Source organism: Oncorhynchus mykiss, chromosome 17, assembly GCF_057628025.1.
Source record: "Oncorhynchus mykiss isolate SJ-2025 chromosome 17, ASM5762802v1, whole genome shotgun sequence".
NCBI lineage: Eukaryota > Metazoa > Chordata > Actinopteri > Salmoniformes > Salmonidae > Oncorhynchus > Oncorhynchus mykiss.
The window spans coordinates 2279657-2300229 of record NC_143038.1 but is presented as its reverse complement, the minus strand read 5'-3'; the positions used below and the strand labels follow the sequence as shown (position 1 = coordinate 2300229).

General features: G+C 42.3%; 2 protein-coding genes across 2 annotated transcripts; both read left to right on the top strand.

Annotated features, from left to right (window-relative positions):
* Nucleotides 1-26: 26 nt before the first annotated feature.
* On the top strand, nt 27-6302 carry LOC149975671 (mitochondrial cardiolipin hydrolase-like). Its single transcript, XM_090204463.1, has 4 exons — nt 27-281; nt 722-912; nt 1298-1527; nt 5174-6302. The coding sequence occupies exons 2-4, from the start codon at nt 722-724 to the stop codon at nt 5431-5433; spliced, it is 681 nt and encodes a 226-aa protein (XP_090060589.1). The 5' UTR covers nt 27-281; the 3' UTR covers nt 5434-6302.
* On the top strand, nt 6261-20312 carry LOC110485654 (ras-related protein Rab-3D). The gene is made up of 5 exons (XM_036949317.2): nt 6261-7547; nt 14403-14648; nt 18107-18225; nt 18502-18626; nt 18950-20312. The coding sequence occupies exons 2-5, from the start codon at nt 14403-14405 to the stop codon at nt 19132-19134; spliced, it is 675 nt and encodes a 224-aa protein (XP_036805212.1). The 5' UTR covers nt 6261-7547; the 3' UTR covers nt 19135-20312.
* The last annotated feature ends 261 nt before the right edge of the window (nt 20313-20573 follow it).

The window sequence follows — 20573 nt, the reverse complement described above, 5'->3', positions numbered from 1 at the left end:
GAGCATGCTTTTGCGTCACAGTCGATAGCGCGCCGAACCTCGGGCTAGAAGGTCGAGGGTTCGAGACTTGCTCCCTGCTGTTTCATTAAATTCATTACAATAATAATACATGTTGAACCGTTTTAACAACTGTCTACTGATTGGTGGAAACGTTGCAAATATCCCGCGAGTTTTAAATTGATTGACAGCTCTAGAGCACTGGTCGACGTTCGTCTTCGAAGTCCACTCAATTAAAAGTCCATCGTGAAAACAGATGCACGACGGCGGTGAAAAAAGTCAAGGTAGCTAAAGTGGTTTAAAATAAGAGTTCATTCTAGCACACAGCATGTATGAACTGAGAAATTATGCTTACAAAAATAGCGACTGCATGAAGGTAGCTCAGACTTGCAGAGATAAGATAGTTAGAATAAACTAATTTAGCTGGCTAACTGTCGAAGTTACTATAGCCTCTAGCCTCTGCACCGGGCTGCAGTAGTGGTCCATTATTTGCTAGCGATGTCATTGTCCTTATAAAGCTGGTGAAAACGAGCTCCGTTCACAAGTTAATGGCTGTTTTGCATATCCAACAGACCTCAACTATCATTAGCTGTCAAGACTTCACCCTAGCTAGGCTAATCCTAACCAAGAGCTGAAAGGCAGGGGAAAAGGTGGGAAGGCCTACTGTATGTAATTTAGCGCTTCCATTCAACATTTTCATGACAACTTCTCCCGCTGCCCACAGATGTCAGTGGTTCAGATGGTGAAGATCGTGGGTCTGGGGGCTGTGGCCCTCACTCTCAGTGTGGAGTGGTTGGGCTGGCTCTTCTGTCGCCTCTGGCCCCGGAAAATATCCAGAGGGCCCCTGAAAGAAGTCTTCTTTTTCCCTACAGAGGTCGCCTGCACAGAGCGTCTCTTCACTCCTAACTCACCATTGTAAGTAATAGAATGCGTTCCAAATGGCACCTTTTACCAGGGCCCTGTAGTGGCCGAGTAGTGCATACTAGTGCCCTAGGGTACCACTTGGGATGCCAGTACAGTCAACATTAACTACTCACCATCATATTCATTAATAATATATCTATCCAATGTCTCTAAGAATGTGGCTGTTTTTTGATAGACTTTCTGTTGATTTGAGATGTTTTGCTATGGGATAGGAATAATGACTCAATGAGTGACTACTATACAGTAGATACACCTTCCACAGTAACTCCTTCTCTCTCCCTTTCCTCTCCCTCTTATCCTCCTCTCCTCTGCCCCCATCATCTTCCCCTGTCCCCATCATCTTCCCCTCCTCTCGCCCTCTCCCCATCCACCCCAGCCCCTGCCCCTGTCCTTTACCCCACAACATCAATACCTCCTTCACCCGTCTCCTGGTCCACATCCTGTCTGCCTCCTCCTCCTTGGACCTGTGTGTGTTCGCCTTCACCAACCTGGACCTGAGCCGGGCCATACTGGCCCTCCACACCAGGGGCATCCCCATCCGTATCCTCACTGACATGGACTACACCCTCATCACCGGCTCCCAGATAGGGGCCATCCGCAGAGCAGGTAGGCTGATGGCAGAGGCCCAATCCTAAAGCAGTTATTGGAATCTACCACCTAGCTATGTACAATCCCCCTATGCACTGACATCACTCATCTGCAAATCAGGTTGGGCCAGGGGTTCCCAAAGTTTTTCACTCAGGCCCCCCCTTCCAGCATTGGGGGACATCCCACGCGCCATGTCTATTTATATGGGAACAAGCACTGTTCATGACACACTGTTCACACCCCTCTTGTTGACGGGGAGAAAATGTTACAGGTTTGTTTGTTTTCTGCAATTATATACATTTTGCCTTCTCTAATATGTATTCATGTAATCTTTGTGTGACTCAAACATTACAACAAAATCTATGGGCTAAAAAACCTAGCTAAAAAATAATATAATAATAATAATGCAGAGTCTGAAGTCACTTGATCTTATTGATCAATCAATTCAGCCAATAAAGTTATTGCTGGAGAGTTATAACTAGATCCCAGAATGGTTCCTGGTTATAGCCTAATCATAATTCATGTGATTTACAATGTGGTTTTATCATGCTGCTCTGCACTCTACTTCTTCAGTGTAGTCAGTTACACACTGTCCATGCTCATAATGCATAGATAGATAGTGTGTGCATCTCAAATGGCACCCTATTCCCTATATAGTACACTACTTTTTGGTCGGAACTAGTGTAAGTGCAAGATGTGGGCAGAAAAGCTAATTGTGAATAAAACAGGTTTTTAACCAAATACTGTGATTGCTATTTGACATGTGATATAGATCAAACTCTTGGGCGGACTGTTGGAATCATAGAAATGGAATGATTTACATTAAGAAGAAAAGTGGAAAGCAAAATGTTCTTGTTTGGAACAATTGGTTGACTTAACAGAACAGCATGCGAACTAAGTGAATCTAATGGCGAGGAGGAGGAACTGCACCGCTTGAGTGACGGGGCGGAGCTTGGTGTGTGTGGGAAGCAGCCGCAAGATGAGACAAATCACAGAGTAAACAATAAAAACAAACAAGGCTGAGATGCAAAAATATTGCATGCGACATGGATCTCTTGCGATACGGAAATATTTCTATGTGAATTTGATGAATTGGGCAGACCTACTATATAGAGAATAGGAACACATTCAGAATGCCATTTAGGAGAATAGGAACGCATTCAGAGGGATGATAGAATATGTTGCAAGCGTGGTCTGGCCCTAGTGGGCTTGCCAGCACAAGCACAGACGAGTCAGAAACCTGTGGATTTGCACATGGAATTTAGACTTGGGAGCACCAATGCAGCTCTGATAAATACATTGAATAGCACGTGGTTACAGCTGTATTGTGGTTTCAAGTCCCGTGTGCTCAGGCTGTGGTTAGGCCACATTTGTATCATTTGAGGGGCGAGCATCACAAGCAAAGTCATTTTGTATCAATTTACTTCTCCCACGAGAACCATTAGCACAGGCAAATCTGATTGGGCTAGCTGTATCAAAGCCTCTGCCATAGAAACCAATGGAGCATGGCTTTGTGTCTGTGGTTGCACAACATTCACCTACACAATGCAGAAAAATCACTTGTCTCTAGCTCAACCCGTTCAAAACTAAAGACATATTTTACCGGAGCTACACTGAGCAAAAATAGAAACGCATCATGCAACAATTTCAAAGATTTTACTGAGTTACAGTTCATTATAAGGAAATCAGTTAACTGAAGTAAATTAGGCCCTAATCTATGGATTTCTCATGACTGGGAAAACAGATCTGTTGGTCACAGGTACTTTAAAGGTAGGGGCATAGATAAAATAAAATGACAGTATCTGGTGTGACCACCATTTGCCTCATGCAGTGCGACACATCTCCTTCACATAGAGTTGATCAGTCTATTGATTGTGGCCTGTGGAATGTTGTCCCACTCCTCTTCAATGGCTGTGCGAAGTTGCTGGATATTAACGGGAACTGGAATGTCCTGTCGTACACGTCGATCCAGAGCATCCCAAACATGCTCAATACGTGACACGTCTGGTGAGTATGCAGGCCATGGAAGAACTGGGAAATTTTCCGTATCCAGGAATTGTGTACAGATCCTTGCGACATTGGGCCGTGCATTATCATGCTGAAACATGAGGTGTTGGTGGGAGATGAATGGCATGAACATATGCCTCAGTATCTCTGTGCCTTCAAAGTGCCATCAATAAAATGCAATTGTGTTCGTTGTCTGTAGCTTATGACTGCCCATACCACAACCCCAGCGCCATCATGGGACACTCTGTTCACAATGTTGACATCAGCAAACCGCTCGCCCACACGACGCCATACAGGCTTTCTGCCATCAGCCCTGTACAGTTGAAACCGGGATTCATCTGTGAATAGCACACTTCTCCAGCATGCCAGTGGCCATCGAAGGTGAGCATTTGCCCACTGAAGTTGGTTACGACGCCAAACTGCAGTCAGGTCAAGACCCTGGTGAGGACGATGAGCACACAGATGAGCTTCCCTGAAACGGTTTCTGACAATTTTTGAAGAAATTCTTCGGTTGTGCAAACCCACAGTTTCATCAGTTGTCAGGGTGACTGGTCTCAAACGATCCCACAGTTGAAGAAGCTGGATGTGGCTGGTTGGATGTACTGCCAAATTCTCTAAAACTATGTTAATGGCGGCTTATGGTAGAGAAATAAACATTACATTCTCTGGCAACAGCTCTGATGGACATTCCTGCAGTCAGCATGCCAATTGCACGCTCCCTCAACTTGAGACATCTGTGGCATTGTGTTGTGACAAAACTGAACATTTTAGAGTGGCCTTTTATTGTTCTCAGCACAAGGTGCGCCTGTGTAATGATTATCATCTTCTTCATATGTCATGCCTGTCAGATGGATGGTTTATCTTAGCAAAGGAGAAGTGCTCACTAACAGGAATGTAAACACATTTGTGCCACATTTTTGGGAAATAAGCTTTTTGTGCCTATGAAAAATATCTAGGCTCTTTTATTTCAGCTCACGAAACATGGGACCAACACTTTACATGTTGCGTTTATATTTTTGTTTAGTATACATATTCTATTTCTAGCACGGATTTGCGGGACGCTCTTAAAGGGTTAAATACAGTGCTTGACTTGGGCAGGAGCTGAGTACTGGTACCTCAAATGTTCTACTGCTTGAGCTTACGTTCCCCTTTATAGAATATATGTTCAAAGTATTGTGGTGCTCCTCCACCTAAATAGAAACAGTACCGGCATGCAAAATGAGTACCTGAACCTATTTCAAGTCAAGCACTGGGTACACAAATAAATCATCTTTATTAAGGAACTATGAAAATAGTTCAAATAAACGCTATTTAATTAAAAAAATACAGTTTGGATCAGTTAGATTGAGTTCATTACTACTAAATACATTAACTGGGACATTTTAGATGTGCTGCAAAATTATTTATCCCATCAAGGTGTGCCACTTTTTTTTTTTTAAGAAGAAAAAAAAAGGTTGGGAACCACATCCTTAGACAGACAAATTATGAATGGCACAAGCTGTCTGTCTGTCTCTCTTTCTGCTTCTCTCTATTTGGAATCTCTGTGAGGTCCGACTCTGTGGGAGGTGTGACTCCACCACAATGCACCACAACTGTGACTGTATTCATAATATAGCATGGCCTCTCTCATCCTTTGTATTCCCCTTCCATTCCCCAGGCATCTGTGTGAGGTGTGACTCCGGCGCCGTCCACATGCACCACAAGTTCGCCGTGGTGGACGGCCGGCGCCTAATCACCGGCTCCCTGAACTGGACACTGACAGCCATCCAGAGCAACAAGGAGAACATCCTGGTCACGGAGGAACCAGACCTAGTCCTGCCCTTCATCACTGAGTTCCAGAGGCTCTGGGGTGTCAATGACCCGGCTAGGAGACACCTGCCGTCCATCGCTGAGAAACCTGCTAGTTTAGTACTATAGAGAGACAGAGAAACATGGCTGAAATGTTTGTATGGTGCAGTAGCTGGTGGTTACTTTTGGTTTACCAACTGGTACAGTGATTATGTAGAATGTTTTATTATATTTTCCATTTGTGAGAAACCTGCTAGTTTAGTATTATGGATAGAAAGGTGTATGGTCCTTATCTGGGACAAACCTGTCCAAATAAAAACAGTATTTATATAAGTGTAGTGTGGTACATTAGAATTGGGCAGTACTGGTCAAGTACATGATGTATAATTTGGGTAGTTTGCTATCTAGTAGTTTTATATTTTTGTTCAATCTCAGATAAACCTGCTCATCCACATCTTATCAGAGAAACCAGCTTTCTTCGTCATGTAGATAGACTGAGAGAAACATGGCTTTCATCTGTAGTTTCCTACTTCAGTAGAAGTAATATATTTTTGACAGATCAATCGCTGCTTTAGACTGGTGTGGGGATGATGTAGAATGGGTAGTTTGATATTTTGTACTTGAAAGTTTTTTATAGTTTTTCATTGTTTACATTGAGGTATTTTGTTATTGTACACAATGTTGTATATATTTTAATACAAAGTAATTCAAGTTTTTTTGTTTAATGTTATATTGGATAACTAAAAGATAGGAATTTGTTTTGTATGTTAAATGCTATATTTAAAATAAGATTTGATTACAGTATTTAGATAAAGATAGAAATAGTGAGAATACTTAATGTTAACTCAGTCCATCCTATGGCTTATCATTAAGAACCAGACCAGTATGCCTAGTCAGAACAATTGCACTGAGAGATAAGTGGTGCATTGCAGTCACGCAGAAGATATTTGTAATGCTTCTCAGAGAACACAGCTCAAATTAAAAATCCACTCTACTGCAATATGGCAGGCCTCCTGCATCTCAATCCCCCAGAATCTGTGTCCCAAATGACAACTTATTCCCTATATAGGGCACTACTTTTGACCACAGGATCAAAAGTAGTGCACTAAATGAGTAGGGTGCCATTTGGCCTTGTGCCCAGGATCTATAGCGTACTTCCTTTTCTCATGCAGGAAGGAGCATTATTTATATGATCAGTCAGAGCCCTGGGTGGTACAGACCAGTCAGCTAGACCATACCTTTCATATTGCTCTGTATCAGCTAGACTGTACAGTATGCTAGACTGCCTTCATCACTTTGCTGTGGGGATGGACATTCAGAAGGCTGAATGAAGAATGATGCAGCATTCAGGTGCTAGTTGGAACTTCTCAGTAATACATAAGGCCCTATTCAATCAGAACTGTAATGTGGGTTGGGTATCCTCCATGATTAGATAGAAATACATTCCCACGGTTTAGTTAGTGGTATAAATATATCAACATGTGTCTAATACACAGGGTTGCACCATTCTGGTAACTTTCCCCAAATTCCCCGGTTTTAAGGAAATCCTGGTAGGAGTTTTCCAGGATTTCTTATTCCCTCCTAATTCCAGGAGTTTCCAACCAGGATTTGTGGAAAACCGGGGAATTTTGGTAAAGACACTGGCATTTTGAAACCCTACTCATATGCCTACATAGCACACTATCGCTGATACTAAAGCTGATTGGGTTTTTATTTTAACTACGTTGATCCTTGTATGTATTCTCATCTATATCTATTTAATATTTAGTAATATAGGCCTGCAATATTTGAGTAACTGTTGTAGAGGAAAAGGTGGAGAATCTTGTATTTGTTTGCCTGGTTGACTATACATTTCCTCTGAACTGTAACAATGTAAACTTTGTTGAACGAGAGGGAGAGAAAATAAGAAAACTAACAATACATAAAAAAGCAACAATGTTGAAACGCACAACGCGCACCCCTGTGCGCACGGCACTCGTTAACTACCTTTGAAGTTCAGCAAACGGGCAACACTACATACAGAGGTTGTGTGAACGTGGATTCATCGCTGTTCTCTGGGTCGGTCTGTCGGTGACACTGGATTAATATAGGGAAACTTCCGCAGCCTTCCATATCGCAAAAATCTACGGAGGAGCGAGCATGAGATCCGGGAGTACCGTACAGTAGGCGAGAGGAAAGAAAGACATCGAGTTGGAACTGGAGGAGGGAGTGGACGAAAAAACGATTCACACACTGGATTTGAGGTGAAGAACCCGACAGTATTTTCAGGAGCATTTCTTATGAGGTTTTGTGTTTTGGTTCTTTTCTTATTTTTCATGTTGTACAGCAATGAGATATTGGCCATATGGAAGCCTGGAGATGCATCCCTTTTATGATTGTCAAACTCAAAAGTTATGGGTGTTTTTAATATTTTTTCGCAAAAGGCTACAATCAGTTTAGACTAGGACCGCTCGTGTGGTTTTGGGACAGCTGTTGCCTTCTCTATGTTAAAAGCTTTCAGCAAGTGCCTACAACCAGTATTCTCATTATTTTGTATGCTATAGGCCTACTATATCAAAGTAGAGTAGACTAGGCCTATTTGTACAGATCTATTACCGTCAACTAAATACATTTATAAAATAACGAATGCTGTTGGCCAACTTGAATTGGGAATTTATTGCCTTACTGTTTACTTTTTGAACAGTTCAACGGTTTACATTTGTATATTAGTCTTATAGTCTATTGGCCGTACATGCATGAGATTGTAATGTTTGCGTCCCAAATGGCACTCCCTAGTGCACAACTTGAAATAGGGTGCCATTCGGGATATACATTTGGAACAGGGTGCCATTCCGCAGACAACCATAAATTGTTTGGGTCATCATATCCGGTTGGGAGGAATTAAAAGCGTCCCACCCATCACCTCAAACAAGTGACCTCCTTTACCGTTTCCATCCACATAAACAAACAAACACACCCCAGCTATGTGGTTGTGATCAGAAGTAGTGCACTCTAGACTAGAGAAAGTAGTATTTTTAGATTTGCCCACTATGTACAGTGAGTGGAATGTTGCATCATGTTCTGATTCCTTCCTTCCTGCCTTCTACCACCACTGTGACTCAAGTCCCTCTTCTTCTGGGTCACGTCACGTACTCCTTGTCACATAGAACAATGATTCCAGCCTCAGGTTGGAACATACTGAAATAGACTTGTAATGTTCCCAACTGTTAATAGTGGAATATGTCATTTTTACTTAATATACCTCAATTTTAAAGGGAAATGTGTAGTATCTTTGCTTTTGAATGTGCCTTTTGAAGGAGGGGAATATACCTGTGTGGTTTTATGATTGATAAAAAGGCCTACATTGAAATTGAATGCGTTGATATGGGTCAATTCTCCCCGTAAAAGCCACAAACATAGATGCCAACATGACCAACATGAATGCAGTCCGAATTGAGATCTAAGTGCTATTTTGGCAACCGTAACATGCACTGGTTTCTTCTAGTCGTGTTACTGTATTCAGTGTGTGTGTCTGTTGGGTCTCTGTAATGCTTAGTTTTTGTTGGCCAGATTAGTTTTTATGGCCCTGGATGGTTTGTGCTGAGCTGGTTGCCAAGGAAACGGTCTTAATCAGGCAAAGAGCACTGCTCAGCTCAGTGTCCCTCATATGCTCCAGGCCAGGAGAGACAGAGAGATGGAGGAGAGCTAGAGAGAGAAGAAGTGGACATTCTGGGGTCATTTCCATGTAAAAGGACCCATGAGCATCAACATGTGAAGTTTATAGGAGCATGTCAAATTGGGTTCCGAATCAGTCTATATTTTTGAGAAGTTGAGGCATATACACGGCCGCGAGGACACCGAGGTCCGGATCTTTATGTGAAATGTTTTTTGGAATTCAGTCGGCGTCTTTACATACTGTTGAGAGTTAGAATAATAGAATACAGAAAGTGCCATTTCCAAACTTGGTTGCTGCAGATTTCCTTTTTCCCCTCACTGACAGTCACTCAATTAACTCATGTTTGTAGAACAAAATGTAGATTGGTAAATTAGTCTAGTTAGTCTAGCCAGCTATCTAAACTTGTCGTAATCATGGCCGAACTACCGACCGGGTGCGTACCCCGGGCTCCTGACCTCCAGGGGGCAACCATTGATTTTGTTAGTCACTTTCACTACTTTCATATTAACCTTGCATAAGTCATGGCAAAAAAAAGTAATGGTACAATTTCAGACAATTTGCTTTAAAACAGTGACAATGTATCTCCACCCCAGAGCAAAAATGCTTAGAATTGTAGGAAATGTTCTGTAAAAATGACACAAAAAAAAGATGGTTCTGTAAAGCGAACATATTTGTTTACCTTTTGTTAACAAAATACTTCTTCTGCTAACAGATCCCTCAGTATGTAATAAATGATGTTTTTTAATCCCGGTGCTGAGTTAATGTGTAGCAGCTAATTGTATGGCTAATAGGCTGTGTTTGTAGATCGAATGCGGTGAAGGAAGCTACAGTGAAGCACGACAATGGGCCTCAGGATCTCGTCACAGTATCTCTGTGCATTCAAATTGCCATCAATAAAATGCAATTGTGTTCATTGTCCGTAGCTTATGCCTGTCCGTATCATAATGGGCGGCAGGTAGCCTAGTGGTTAGAGCATTGGACTAGTAACAGAAAGGTTGCAAGATCGAATCCCCAAGCTGACAAGGTAAAAATCTGTCGTCCTGCCCCTGAACAAGACAGTTAACCCACTGTTCCTAGGCCGTCATTGAAGTAAGAATTTGTTCTTAACTGACTTGCTTGGTAAAATAAAATGGCACTCTGTTTACAACGTTGAGATCAGACTGCTCTCCCACACGACGTCATACATGTGGTTTGCGGTTGTAAGGCCGGTTGGATGTACTGACAAATTCTCAAAGAGTACGTTGGAGGTGGCTTATGGTAGAGAAATTAACACTCTGGCAACACATCTGGTGGATATTCCTGCAGTCAGCATGCCAATTGCACGCGCCCCCAACTTGAGACATCTGTGGCATTGTGTTGTGACACCACTGCACATTTTAGTGACCTTTTTATTGTCCCCAGCACAAGGTGCACCTGTGTAATGATCATACCGTTTTAATCAGCTTTTTGATATGCCACAGCTGTCAGGTGGATGGATTATCTTGGCAAAGGAGACATGCTCACGAACAGGGATGTAAATATATTTGTGCACTACATTTGAGAGAAATAAGCTTTTTGTGTGTTTGAACAATTTTCTTGGATCATTTATTTCAGGGACCAACACTACATTTTGCGTTTAGATTTTTGTTCAGTGTATATTTAGTGAACTCTAAGTTTAAGAAACATTTCCCTTTGCCTTAATTCTGTTAACAAAAACCCACATATCTTTAATATATATCTAATGTCTCTCCATTATTAGGAGGGAGGATAATGGATGTTCACAAATGTAACAAGTGAAGGTATAGCCATCAATTAGTATTTTTACTGATAGCAATTTTGTTTGTGAAACTCAATTCCATTACCAAATCTGGAATTGGCTACAATGGGGGAAATCATAGTATTCACAAACTACAGTTGGGTTCACAAGTTTGCACAGCAGAGGACAGTAAAGAAAAGTACAGTGAAGAAATAGAGTAGATCAGACTAGAGTTGAGTACACTAATGTACTGTACTCTTCTGCTGAACTCTACTCTACTCTATTCTACTGGTCTGCTGTGCTTTACTTTGATGTCCAAACTTGTGAAACATAGGCGTCTGTGATTGGTTCTGATTTGGTCCGGACCAATCAAATTTGCTGCTGTTTGGGGACAGAGCCCATTAAAATAATAGCCATGTGTGTAGAATAATACCCAAGGAGGATATTTCATATTTATACCTAAGATACATCACCATGAAGAGAATGACGTTCATATCCATGATTATCCATTTCTGTGTAGTACATATCAGAGACCCATGATGAAATTCTGTTACCGGGTAGTAAGTAGACTCCACTTACTGTAGTTCAATAACCAAAATATATATATTTCTCAAGTCAATGTGTCATGTTATCGGTGACACGCCATTCTTTCTGCAGACATTGTTGAATCTTTATATAGAGCAGATGTTTTTTAGAAAACATGGACACAAACTATTCTGTTACCACACTTTGCATCTGCACAGTTCTTCCAGTGAATGTGTTTTTGTCTTCTATTATTGAAAGTAGTCCTTGTGCATAGAGTTGTATGGTTTGTTCAACTTTGAAATCAATGGTTTTTGTTTGGCATACATTTGACTGTGGAATTACCCTTGGCTTTTTATTCATACTGCAGGACAGGACTATAGCGACGGGGGACGGGGGGGGGGGGGTACTCTGGCTTTCATTCACGATGCAGGAAAATAGAGAGGGCTAGCGAGAGTTATGGAGGGAACCTGCTGACTCACAACATTGTCATAAATTCACCCTGATGATCACATAGTCCAGTCCAATGACTGATCAAATATTGAATAGTTTTATAAAGTACAGTTGATGTCAGAAGTTTACATACACCTTAGCCAAATGCATTTAAACAGTTTTTCACAATTCCTGACATTTAATTCTAATAAAAATTATGTCTTAGGTCAGTTAGGATCACCACTTTATTTTAAGAATGTAAAATGTCAGAATAATAGGAGAGTGATTTATTTCAGCTTTTATTTCTTTCATCACATTCCCAGTGGGTCAAAAGTTGGAATACACTCAATTAGTATTTGGTGGCATTGCCTTTAAATTGTTTAACTTGAGTCAAATGTTTCAGTTAGCATTCCACAAGCTTCCCACAATAAGTTGGGTGAATTTTGGCCCATTCCTCCTGACAGAGCTGGTGTACCTGAGTCAGGTTTGTAGGCCTCCTTGCTCGCGCACACTTTTTCAGTTCTGTCCACAAATGTTCTATAGGATTGAGGTCAGGGCTTTGTGATGGCCACTCCAATAACTTGACTTTCTTGTCCTTAAGCCATTTCACCACAACTTTGGAAGTATGCTTGGGGTCATTGTCCATTTGGAAGACCCATTTGTGACCAAGCTTTAACTTCCTGACTGATGTCTTGAGATGTTGCTTCAATATATCCACATGACTGTCTTTCCTCATGATGCCATCTATTTTATGAAGTGCACCAGTCCTTCCTGCAGCAAAGCACCCCCACAACATGATGCGGCCACCCCCGTGCTTCACGATTGGGATGGTGTTCTTCAGGTTGCAAGCCTCCCCCTTTTTCCTCCAAACATAACGATGGTCATTCTGGCCAAACAGTTCTATTTTTGTTTTATCAGACCAGAGGACATTTCTCCAAAAAGTACAATCTTTGTCCCCATAGTCTGGCTTTTTATGGTGGTTTTGGAGCAGTGGCTTTTTCCTTGCTGAGTGGCCTTTCAGGTTATGTTGATATAGGACTCGATTTACTGTGCATATAGATACTTTTGTACGTGTTTCCTCCAGCATCTTCACAAGGTCCTTTGCTGTTGTTCTGGGATTGATTTGCACTTTTCGCACCAAAGTACGTTCCTCTCTAGGAGACAGAAAGCGTCTCCTTCCTGAGCGGCCTGACGGCTGCGTGGTCCCATGGTGTTTATACTTGCGTACCATTGTTTGTACAGATGAACGTGGTACCTTCAGGCATTTGGAAATTGCTCCCAAGGATGAACCAGACTTGTGGAGGCCTACAATTGTTTTCTGAGGTGTTGGCTGATTTCTTTTGATTTTCCCATGATGTCAAGCAAAGAGGCACTGAGTTTGAAGGTATGCCTTGAAATTAGAGGTCGACCGATTAATTGGGATGGCTGATTATTTAGGTCCGATTTCAAGTTTTCATAACAATCGGAAATCGGTATTTTTGGGTGCCGATTTAAAAAAAAAATATATATATATTTTATTTATATATACAATCTATATATATTTTTTAAATATTTTTTATACCTTTTAACCAGGCCAGTCGGTTTAAGAACACATTCTTACTTTCAATGATGGCCTAGGAACGTGGGTTAACTGCCTCGTTCAGGGGCAGAACGACAGATTTTCTTCGAGGGTGGCTGTTGTCGTTGTGTTCCTGGTTCGAGCCCAGGGAGGAGCGAGGAGAGGGACGGAAGCTATACTGTTACACTGGCAATACTAAAGTGCCTATAAGAACATCCAATAGTCAAAGGTTAATGAAATACAAATGGTAAAGAGGGAAATGGTCCTATAATTCCTATAATAACTACAACCTAAAACTTATTTCCTGGGAATATTGAAGACTCATATTAAAAGGAACCACCAGCTTTCATATGTTCTCATGTTCTGAGCAAGGAACTGAAACGTTAGCTTTCTTACATAGCACATATTGCACTTTTACTTTCTTCTCCAACACTTTGTTTTTGCATTATTTAAACCAAATTGAACATGTTTCATTATTTACTTGAGGCTAATTTTATTTTATTTTTGTGTTATATTAAGTTGTCATTATTACAAATAAATAAATAAAAAATCAGCCGACTAATCGGTATCTGCTTTTTTGGTCCTCCAATAATCGGTATCGGCGTTGAAAAATCATAATCGGTCGACCTCTACTTGAAATGCATCCACAGGTACACCTCCAATTGACTCAAATTATGTCAATTAGCCTATTAGAAGCTTCTAAAGCCTTGACATAATTTTCTGGAATTTTCCAAGCTGTTTAAAGGCACAGTCAACTTTAGTGTATGTAAACTTCTGACCCACTGGAATTGTGATACAGTGAATGATAAATGAAATAATCTGTCTATAAACAATTGTTGGGAAAATTGCTTGTCATGCACAAAGTAGATGTCCTAACCGACTTGCCAAAACTATAGTTTGTTAACAAGAAATTTGTGGAGTGGTTGAAAAACAAGTTTTAATGACTCCAACCTAAGTGTATGTAAACTTCTGTCTTCAACTGTATGTGGGTGGGGTGAGGCCTAAACAATATGACCATTTGAAATTGCACAACTCAATTGGCCTCTGGGTCACCATAATCATAACGTTATTTAACTGGTGGTTCGTTACAGGACCGTTTCCGTGGAGCTAAACGTTAAAACGGTGTGTGTCGTACTGAACGCACCCCTGGTCTAGGAGTTGCACTGCTTCAACTGTTTCCTCCTCTCCGCTCCTAGATGGCGCTGGCGAGCGACCCCGGTGCCGGCCAGCAGCAGACCCAGGCCCAGAAGGATGCCGCGGACCAGAACTTTGACTACATGTTCAAGCTGCTGATCATCGGCAACAGCAGCGTGGGGAAGACCAGCTTACTCTTCCGCTACGCTGATGACTCCTTTACCTCTGCCTTCGTCTCCACCGTGGGCATCGACTTCAAGGTTAAGACGGTCTACCGCAACGAGAAGAGGGTCAAGCTACAGATCTGGGTAAGATGGGGTTTGATTTTGATTCATTAGGATCCCCGTTAGCCGACGCCAATGGTGACAGCTAGTCTTACTGGAAAAAGACAATACTTTACAAAATATATACATTTAAAAACATGAACATGTAGTGTGTGTGCATCTGTCAGTTCCACAGACATGTCAGGACATACACACAACCAGTAGGGCACATGTCAGTACGTACGCACAACCAGTAGGGCACATGTCAGTACGTACGCACAACCAGTAGGGCACATGTCAGTACGTACGCACAACCAGTAGGGCACATGTCAGTACGTACGCACAACCAGTAGGGCACATGTCAGTACGTACGCACAACAAGTAGGTCACATGTCAGTACGTACGCACAACAAGTAGGGCACATGTCAGTACGTACGCACAACAAGTAGGGCACATGGGAGAGAGGCGGTTTTGTTTTTTGAAACCAGGTTTGCTGTTCATTTGCGCTATATGAGAGAGGAGTTCCATGCACTCTTGGCTCTGTATAATACTGTACGTTTTCTTGAATTTATTCTGGACCTTGGGACTGTGAAAAGACCCCTGGTGGCATGTCTGCTGGGGTAAGTGTGTGTGTGTGTGTGTGTGTGTGTAAGCTGACTAGGCAAACTATTTGGAATTTCCATTGTTCTTATAAAAACACTAAGTGATGCAGTCAGTCTCTCCTCAACTCTTAGCCAAGAGAGACTGGCTGTATCGTATTTCTATTAGCCCTCTGACTACAATGACAAGCAAGACGTACCACTCTGTTCTGGGCCAGCTGCAGTTTAACTAGGTCTTTCTTTGCAGGACTCGACCACACGACTGGACAATAATCAAGATAAGATAAAACTAGAGACTGCAGGACTTGCTTTGTGGAGTGTGGTGTCAAAAAAGCAGAGTGTCTCTTTATTACTGACAGACCTCCCCATCTTTACAACCATTGAATCTAGATGTTTTGACCATGACAGTTTACCATCTAAGGTAGCGCCAAGTAATTTTGTCTCTTCAACTTTTTCAACAGCCACACCATGCATTACCAGATTCAGCTGAGGTCTAGGACTTAGGGAAGGATTTGTACCAAATACAATGCTCTTAGTTTTAGAGATGTTTGTTGTTATTCTGTCTCTCACTGTTCAAATAAACCTACCATTAAATTTACAAACGGATAATTTCTTTGTCAGTGGGCAAACATACAAAATCAGTAGGGGTTCAAATACTTTTTTCCCTCACTGTATATGGTTGAATCATCAGCATACATGAACACACAGGCTTTGTTTGGTGCCAGCCAGTACAGGTCATTATTTCCCTCACCAACTTTAAACATCTGCTATCTGAGCAGCTAACCGATCGCTGCAGCTGTACATAGTCCATCGGTAAATAGCCCACCCAATTTACCTACCTCATCCCCATACTGTTTTTATTTATTTACTTTTCTGCTCTTTTGCACACCAGTATCACTACCTGAACATGACCATCTGATCATTTATCACTCCCGTGTTGTTAATCTGCATAATTGTAATTATTCGCCTACCTCCTCATGCCTTTTGCACACAATGTATATAGACTCCTTTTTTTTCTTTTTTCTACTGTGTTATTGACTTGTTTATTGTTTACTCCAGTTGAGGTTGAAAAGCCATAGGTTTTCTCAACAACAGGTTATGGTCATTAATATCAACGGCTGCGCTGAAAACAGAACAACCACAAACTTATTTCAGCCAATTATCAGTCATTTGTGTCATTGCATTGCATGTTGCCCTTCTCTATGTAAGCATGCTGAAAGTCTACAGACAACATGTTTTTTCCTAAGAGCTGGCAGCAAGGGGGTCAAAGGTTATAGGTAAGGGGTGTCAAACTTGAGGGAGGGTGTGTGCGGATCCTTGTTCACATTCTTGCTTGTTAATGTGCCTTTTTTCCTGCTATGTTCGCCTGGCTTGTTTTACCAGCCAGAACAATGGAGGAAGGCGAGGAAGTTTTTGCTAATAACAACATTCATTCTCAGATTATTTTTTTACCCTTAAGTTCCAGCAGGCTGCTCTCTCTGATGATATGCTGAGTGAGCAGGATGTTTGTCCACTGAAATAACAGCTATACAGATCAGAGGGGCCCACAGTTGCATGAAACATGGTGCCTGTTTACTGTATTATGTACAAGTATCTGAAATGGCACCCTATTCCCTCATTCATTACTTTTGACCTGGGCCCATGTAGTGCACTATATGGGGAATAGAGTGCCATTTTGGACACAGACGTTAACCACACTTGACGTTGAACATCATCCCTGGACGTCCACTTCATAAAAGATGCAGAAGGCTGTGCTGCTGTCTCTGCTTTCTAATATGCTCACAGTGCAATCTGACACCCAGTACATTTGGGTCATTTAGCAGACTCTCTTATCCAGAGCGACTTGCAGGAGGAACTAGGGATAAGTACATGTTTCACCTAGTCAGCTCAGGGATTCGAACCAGCAAGCTTTCGGTTACTGGCCCAACGTTCTTGACTGCTAGGCTACTTGCCGCCCTATACATGCCTGTTACAATATTACCGTCTGTCGGATAGGGTTCTCACAAGAAGAAGATTGGGTCTGCGCCCCAAATGGCACCCTGTTACCTATATAGTGGACTACTTTTGATAAAGAAGTGCACTATGTAGGTATAGGGAAAAGGGTGCCTAGAAGATTCTCTCACAGTAGCTTACTCACCACTACACTAAACTACTGGTCATATCTTTATGACTGCTGATATGTTGCTTTCTAGATAAACCATCCACATTAGCTTAGTCGTAATATTGATTATTCGTTGAGGTGTTATTGCTAGTGGCCTGACCAGGAACAACTTCCAGGTCCTAGTTACAGCTACTATAACTAGGGCCCAGAGTTTTTCCTGCTCAGGATGGAATAACTCCTTGCCCTATAGTTGTGGGTTCTGTTAGTCAGACCGGGTTTACAGTATTCTGCAGTGGTGCCATTGTATCCTGGTGTACATAGAGGGTGTGGAAACATGAGGGCTGTCTTGGCATGGATTTCCCTCCGCTCTGCTGTGCTTATGGGTTAATCATTGTCTTCTTTCCTTGTGCTGAGTAGGCTACAGTTAACCAGTTAACCCCTAATACTCCCCCACTACTCACATAAGGTATGGCACCATTGTGTCTGTATGATGGATGGCCCTCATGGCTTTTGCTGGGCTGGGGCAATGTGAACCCCCATAGAAATACCCTGTTTTCAAGTCAATGAGGTCATAATGTGTGATGCAGCGTGGGCTGCAGGGCCGACGTCGTGTTGGTTGACAGTGTTTCTGTATGCTAGGTGAACCATGGCGGCTACTCAGCTGTATGTTGCTGCAGTAAGACCAGGCCTATTGTGTTTTGAAACTGGGGGCGTCCATTTAAGCTGTGCTGTGTGTATTTATTTAAGTGGAGGGATAGACAACATGGTACTGACTCTTTAAAACAACCGTGTGTGTGTGACAGGACACGGCGGGCCAGGAGCGTTACAGGACCATCACCACAGCCTACTACAGAGGAGCCATGGGCTTCCTGCTCATGTATGACATCACCAACCAGGACTCCTTCTACGCTGTGCAGGACTGGTGGGTCATATCCCCTTCTGGATCAATAAAGTTTATTCAATTTGACACAGACATTCACACTAACTGTGTGTGTGTGTGTGCACAGGACTTGTGGGTACAGTACTCCCATGGGGCTCTGCTTTCTCCCTTACCTGTTGTTGTAAAATCGTGTTAAGTCATGAAACAGCTGGAATGCAAGGGTTTTCCAACACTATTTACCTCTGAGGTTATATACAGTAACAGATACATACTATTGTTATGGAAGTCGTATATTGATTGTCGTTGTCCGGTCTCCAGGGCGACCCAGATCAAGACGTACTCGTGGGACAACGCCCAGGTGATCCTGGTGGGGAACAAGGCTGACCTGGAGGACGACAGGCTGGTACCAGCAGAGGACGGACAGAGACTGGCTGATGAACTGGGTAGGAGAGAACACACACACACACACTGTCTGCCTCTCGCTCTCTCTGAGGACGGACAGAGACTGGCTGACAAGCAGGGTGGCAGAGATGCGCACACACACACACACACATGAGTGTATATACTCGTCTGTCTCCTGTCTCTCAACCTTAAAAGACAGACTAACATTGGTATATAGACAGTACACACCCAGAAAATAAACAAATACTGTATATGAATACTTCAACATATACACTCACAGAGAATACAAAACAAGTCAGTATTTTGCTGGGCTTGTTGCTTCTAGTAATCCTTTGTTTCCCTGTTCTCCTCCCTCTTTCTCCAGGGTTCCAATTCTTCGAGGCCAGTGCCAAAGACAACATCAACGTGAAGCAGGTGTTCGAGCGTCTCGTCGACGTCATCTGCGAGAAGATGAGCGAGAGCGTGAATGGGGAGCCCAGCCCATTGGCCAATCACAAGGGCCCCAGCCTGCAGGACACACCCCCAGACAAGGGTGGCTGCTCCTGCTGATAACGCCTTAAACATACATACCGTATACATGCTTGTACACACACACACACACACTAAAAAATTAAATACACAACCACTCCCACACACGCTCATTGACTTGCCAGAAATCTAGCGTTGTGAATGTACTTTTGGTTTTGTATAACATTGTTGCTACTATCCCTATTACCGACTGGTTCCCCAGTCTCTTGCACTCACTTTGCTTCTAACAACAGATTTCACATCAGTCCTCTTGTTTAGAATGAGCTGATGGAATGTATTTTGCTATAGGATAAGCTTCTCGGAGTAGTGTGAAGTTTCCCCTAGACGCTGATCTTGGGTCAGTTTTACCTTTCCCCCACTAATGGTTAGGATTGGGGAGGGTAAGCTGATCCTAGATCTGTACCTAGGGGAGACTTCATCTGGGAACCTTCCCACAACCCAAGCCTAGCCTGAGAACCGTTGTTCAGCGCTGTAGTTCAGATATGTTTGATTGTGTCTTGATCATACTGCCCCCGTGTGGATATTGAATGTTACTGCAGCAATAATGGAAGCACCCACTAATAGTGTCAATAGCTCAGGTGGGTCTGCCTAATGTCAACGACAATGTAGGGCCCTGAGTTTCTCCTGGCTGCTTGGTGGAAAAACTCAAGGCCCTATACTAAGGGAGCGTCTAGAGGGCTGGCTTAGGAGGCTATTGCTTAGGAATGTTCATCTGTAGCCTATACACTGTAAAACCAAAATGTCAGGTCAACTATGACTAACCAACCAACTTGCCAAAGTTTCTTGACTCAACTAGATGTTGGGGGTCAATTCAATTTCAATGCAGTCAATTCAGAAGCTGAACTTCCATTTTTATTCTCATGGAGTAACGTTGAGGAGAATTTAGAATTTCAGGTTACTCCCTGCATTGGCTGAATTGAAAAGGAATTGACCCCCAACCGTGCTGGACCTTCCTGCCCTGCACTGTCCCACTAACTACTGGAACTGAATGAGCTATTAGATTCTACATCAGACATTGAATGGAAAAACGACTTACTATATTTGTGTCTGGTTTGGTTGTGTTTTATAGGTTCATGTCTTAGTGCTCAGGTCAAATGTGAAAGTCAGAGCATGATTTCGTTTGATTAATGTCAGTCAATGACTGTCTGCTCAATCCCCTCGAATGAATGAAATAAAAAATGTAATGTCAATTGAATGAAGTCCGGTCAGGTGTATCTCTCCTTCTTTCATCCCAAAATATCTTCATTTGCCTACGATCAATTACAGTAACTGTTTAGTAACATGTGACTTCCTCATTCAATGGTTGTCGTAGAAACGGCTTCTAATTACTGTATACTGTAAGGTGAATGCTATGAACTCCCATGTCAGTCCACAGGTATGAATACAGTTTACTTGTTGCTGTTTGTGGTCATTTGACATAGACCTAGTAGGTCTGTCTACCTTAGACATAATCTAATGTT

Excerpts from the sequence above, each read along its gene's own strand:
- LOC110485654 (XM_036949317.2), top strand. The coding sequence starts at position 14,403 with ATGGCGCTGGCGAGCGACCCCGGTGCCGGCCAGCAGCAGACCCAGGCC. Across the intron at positions 14,649-18,106 it reads GGGTCAAGCTACAGATCTGG|GACACGGCGGGCCAGGAGCG; the intron begins GTAAGATGGGGT and ends TGTGTGTGACAG. Across the intron at positions 18,226-18,501 it reads TTCTACGCTGTGCAGGACTG|GGCGACCCAGATCAAGACGT; the intron begins GTGGGTCATATC and ends TCCGGTCTCCAG.
- LOC149975671 (XM_090204463.1), top strand. The coding sequence starts at position 722 with ATGTCAGTGGTTCAGATGGTGAAGATCGTGGGTCTGGGGGCTGTGGCC. Across the intron at positions 913-1,297 it reads TTCACTCCTAACTCACCATT|CCCCTGCCCCTGTCCTTTAC; the intron begins GTAAGTAATAGA and ends CATCCACCCCAG. Across the intron at positions 1,528-5,173 it reads AGGGGCCATCCGCAGAGCAG|GCATCTGTGTGAGGTGTGAC; the intron begins GTAGGCTGATGG and ends TCCATTCCCCAG.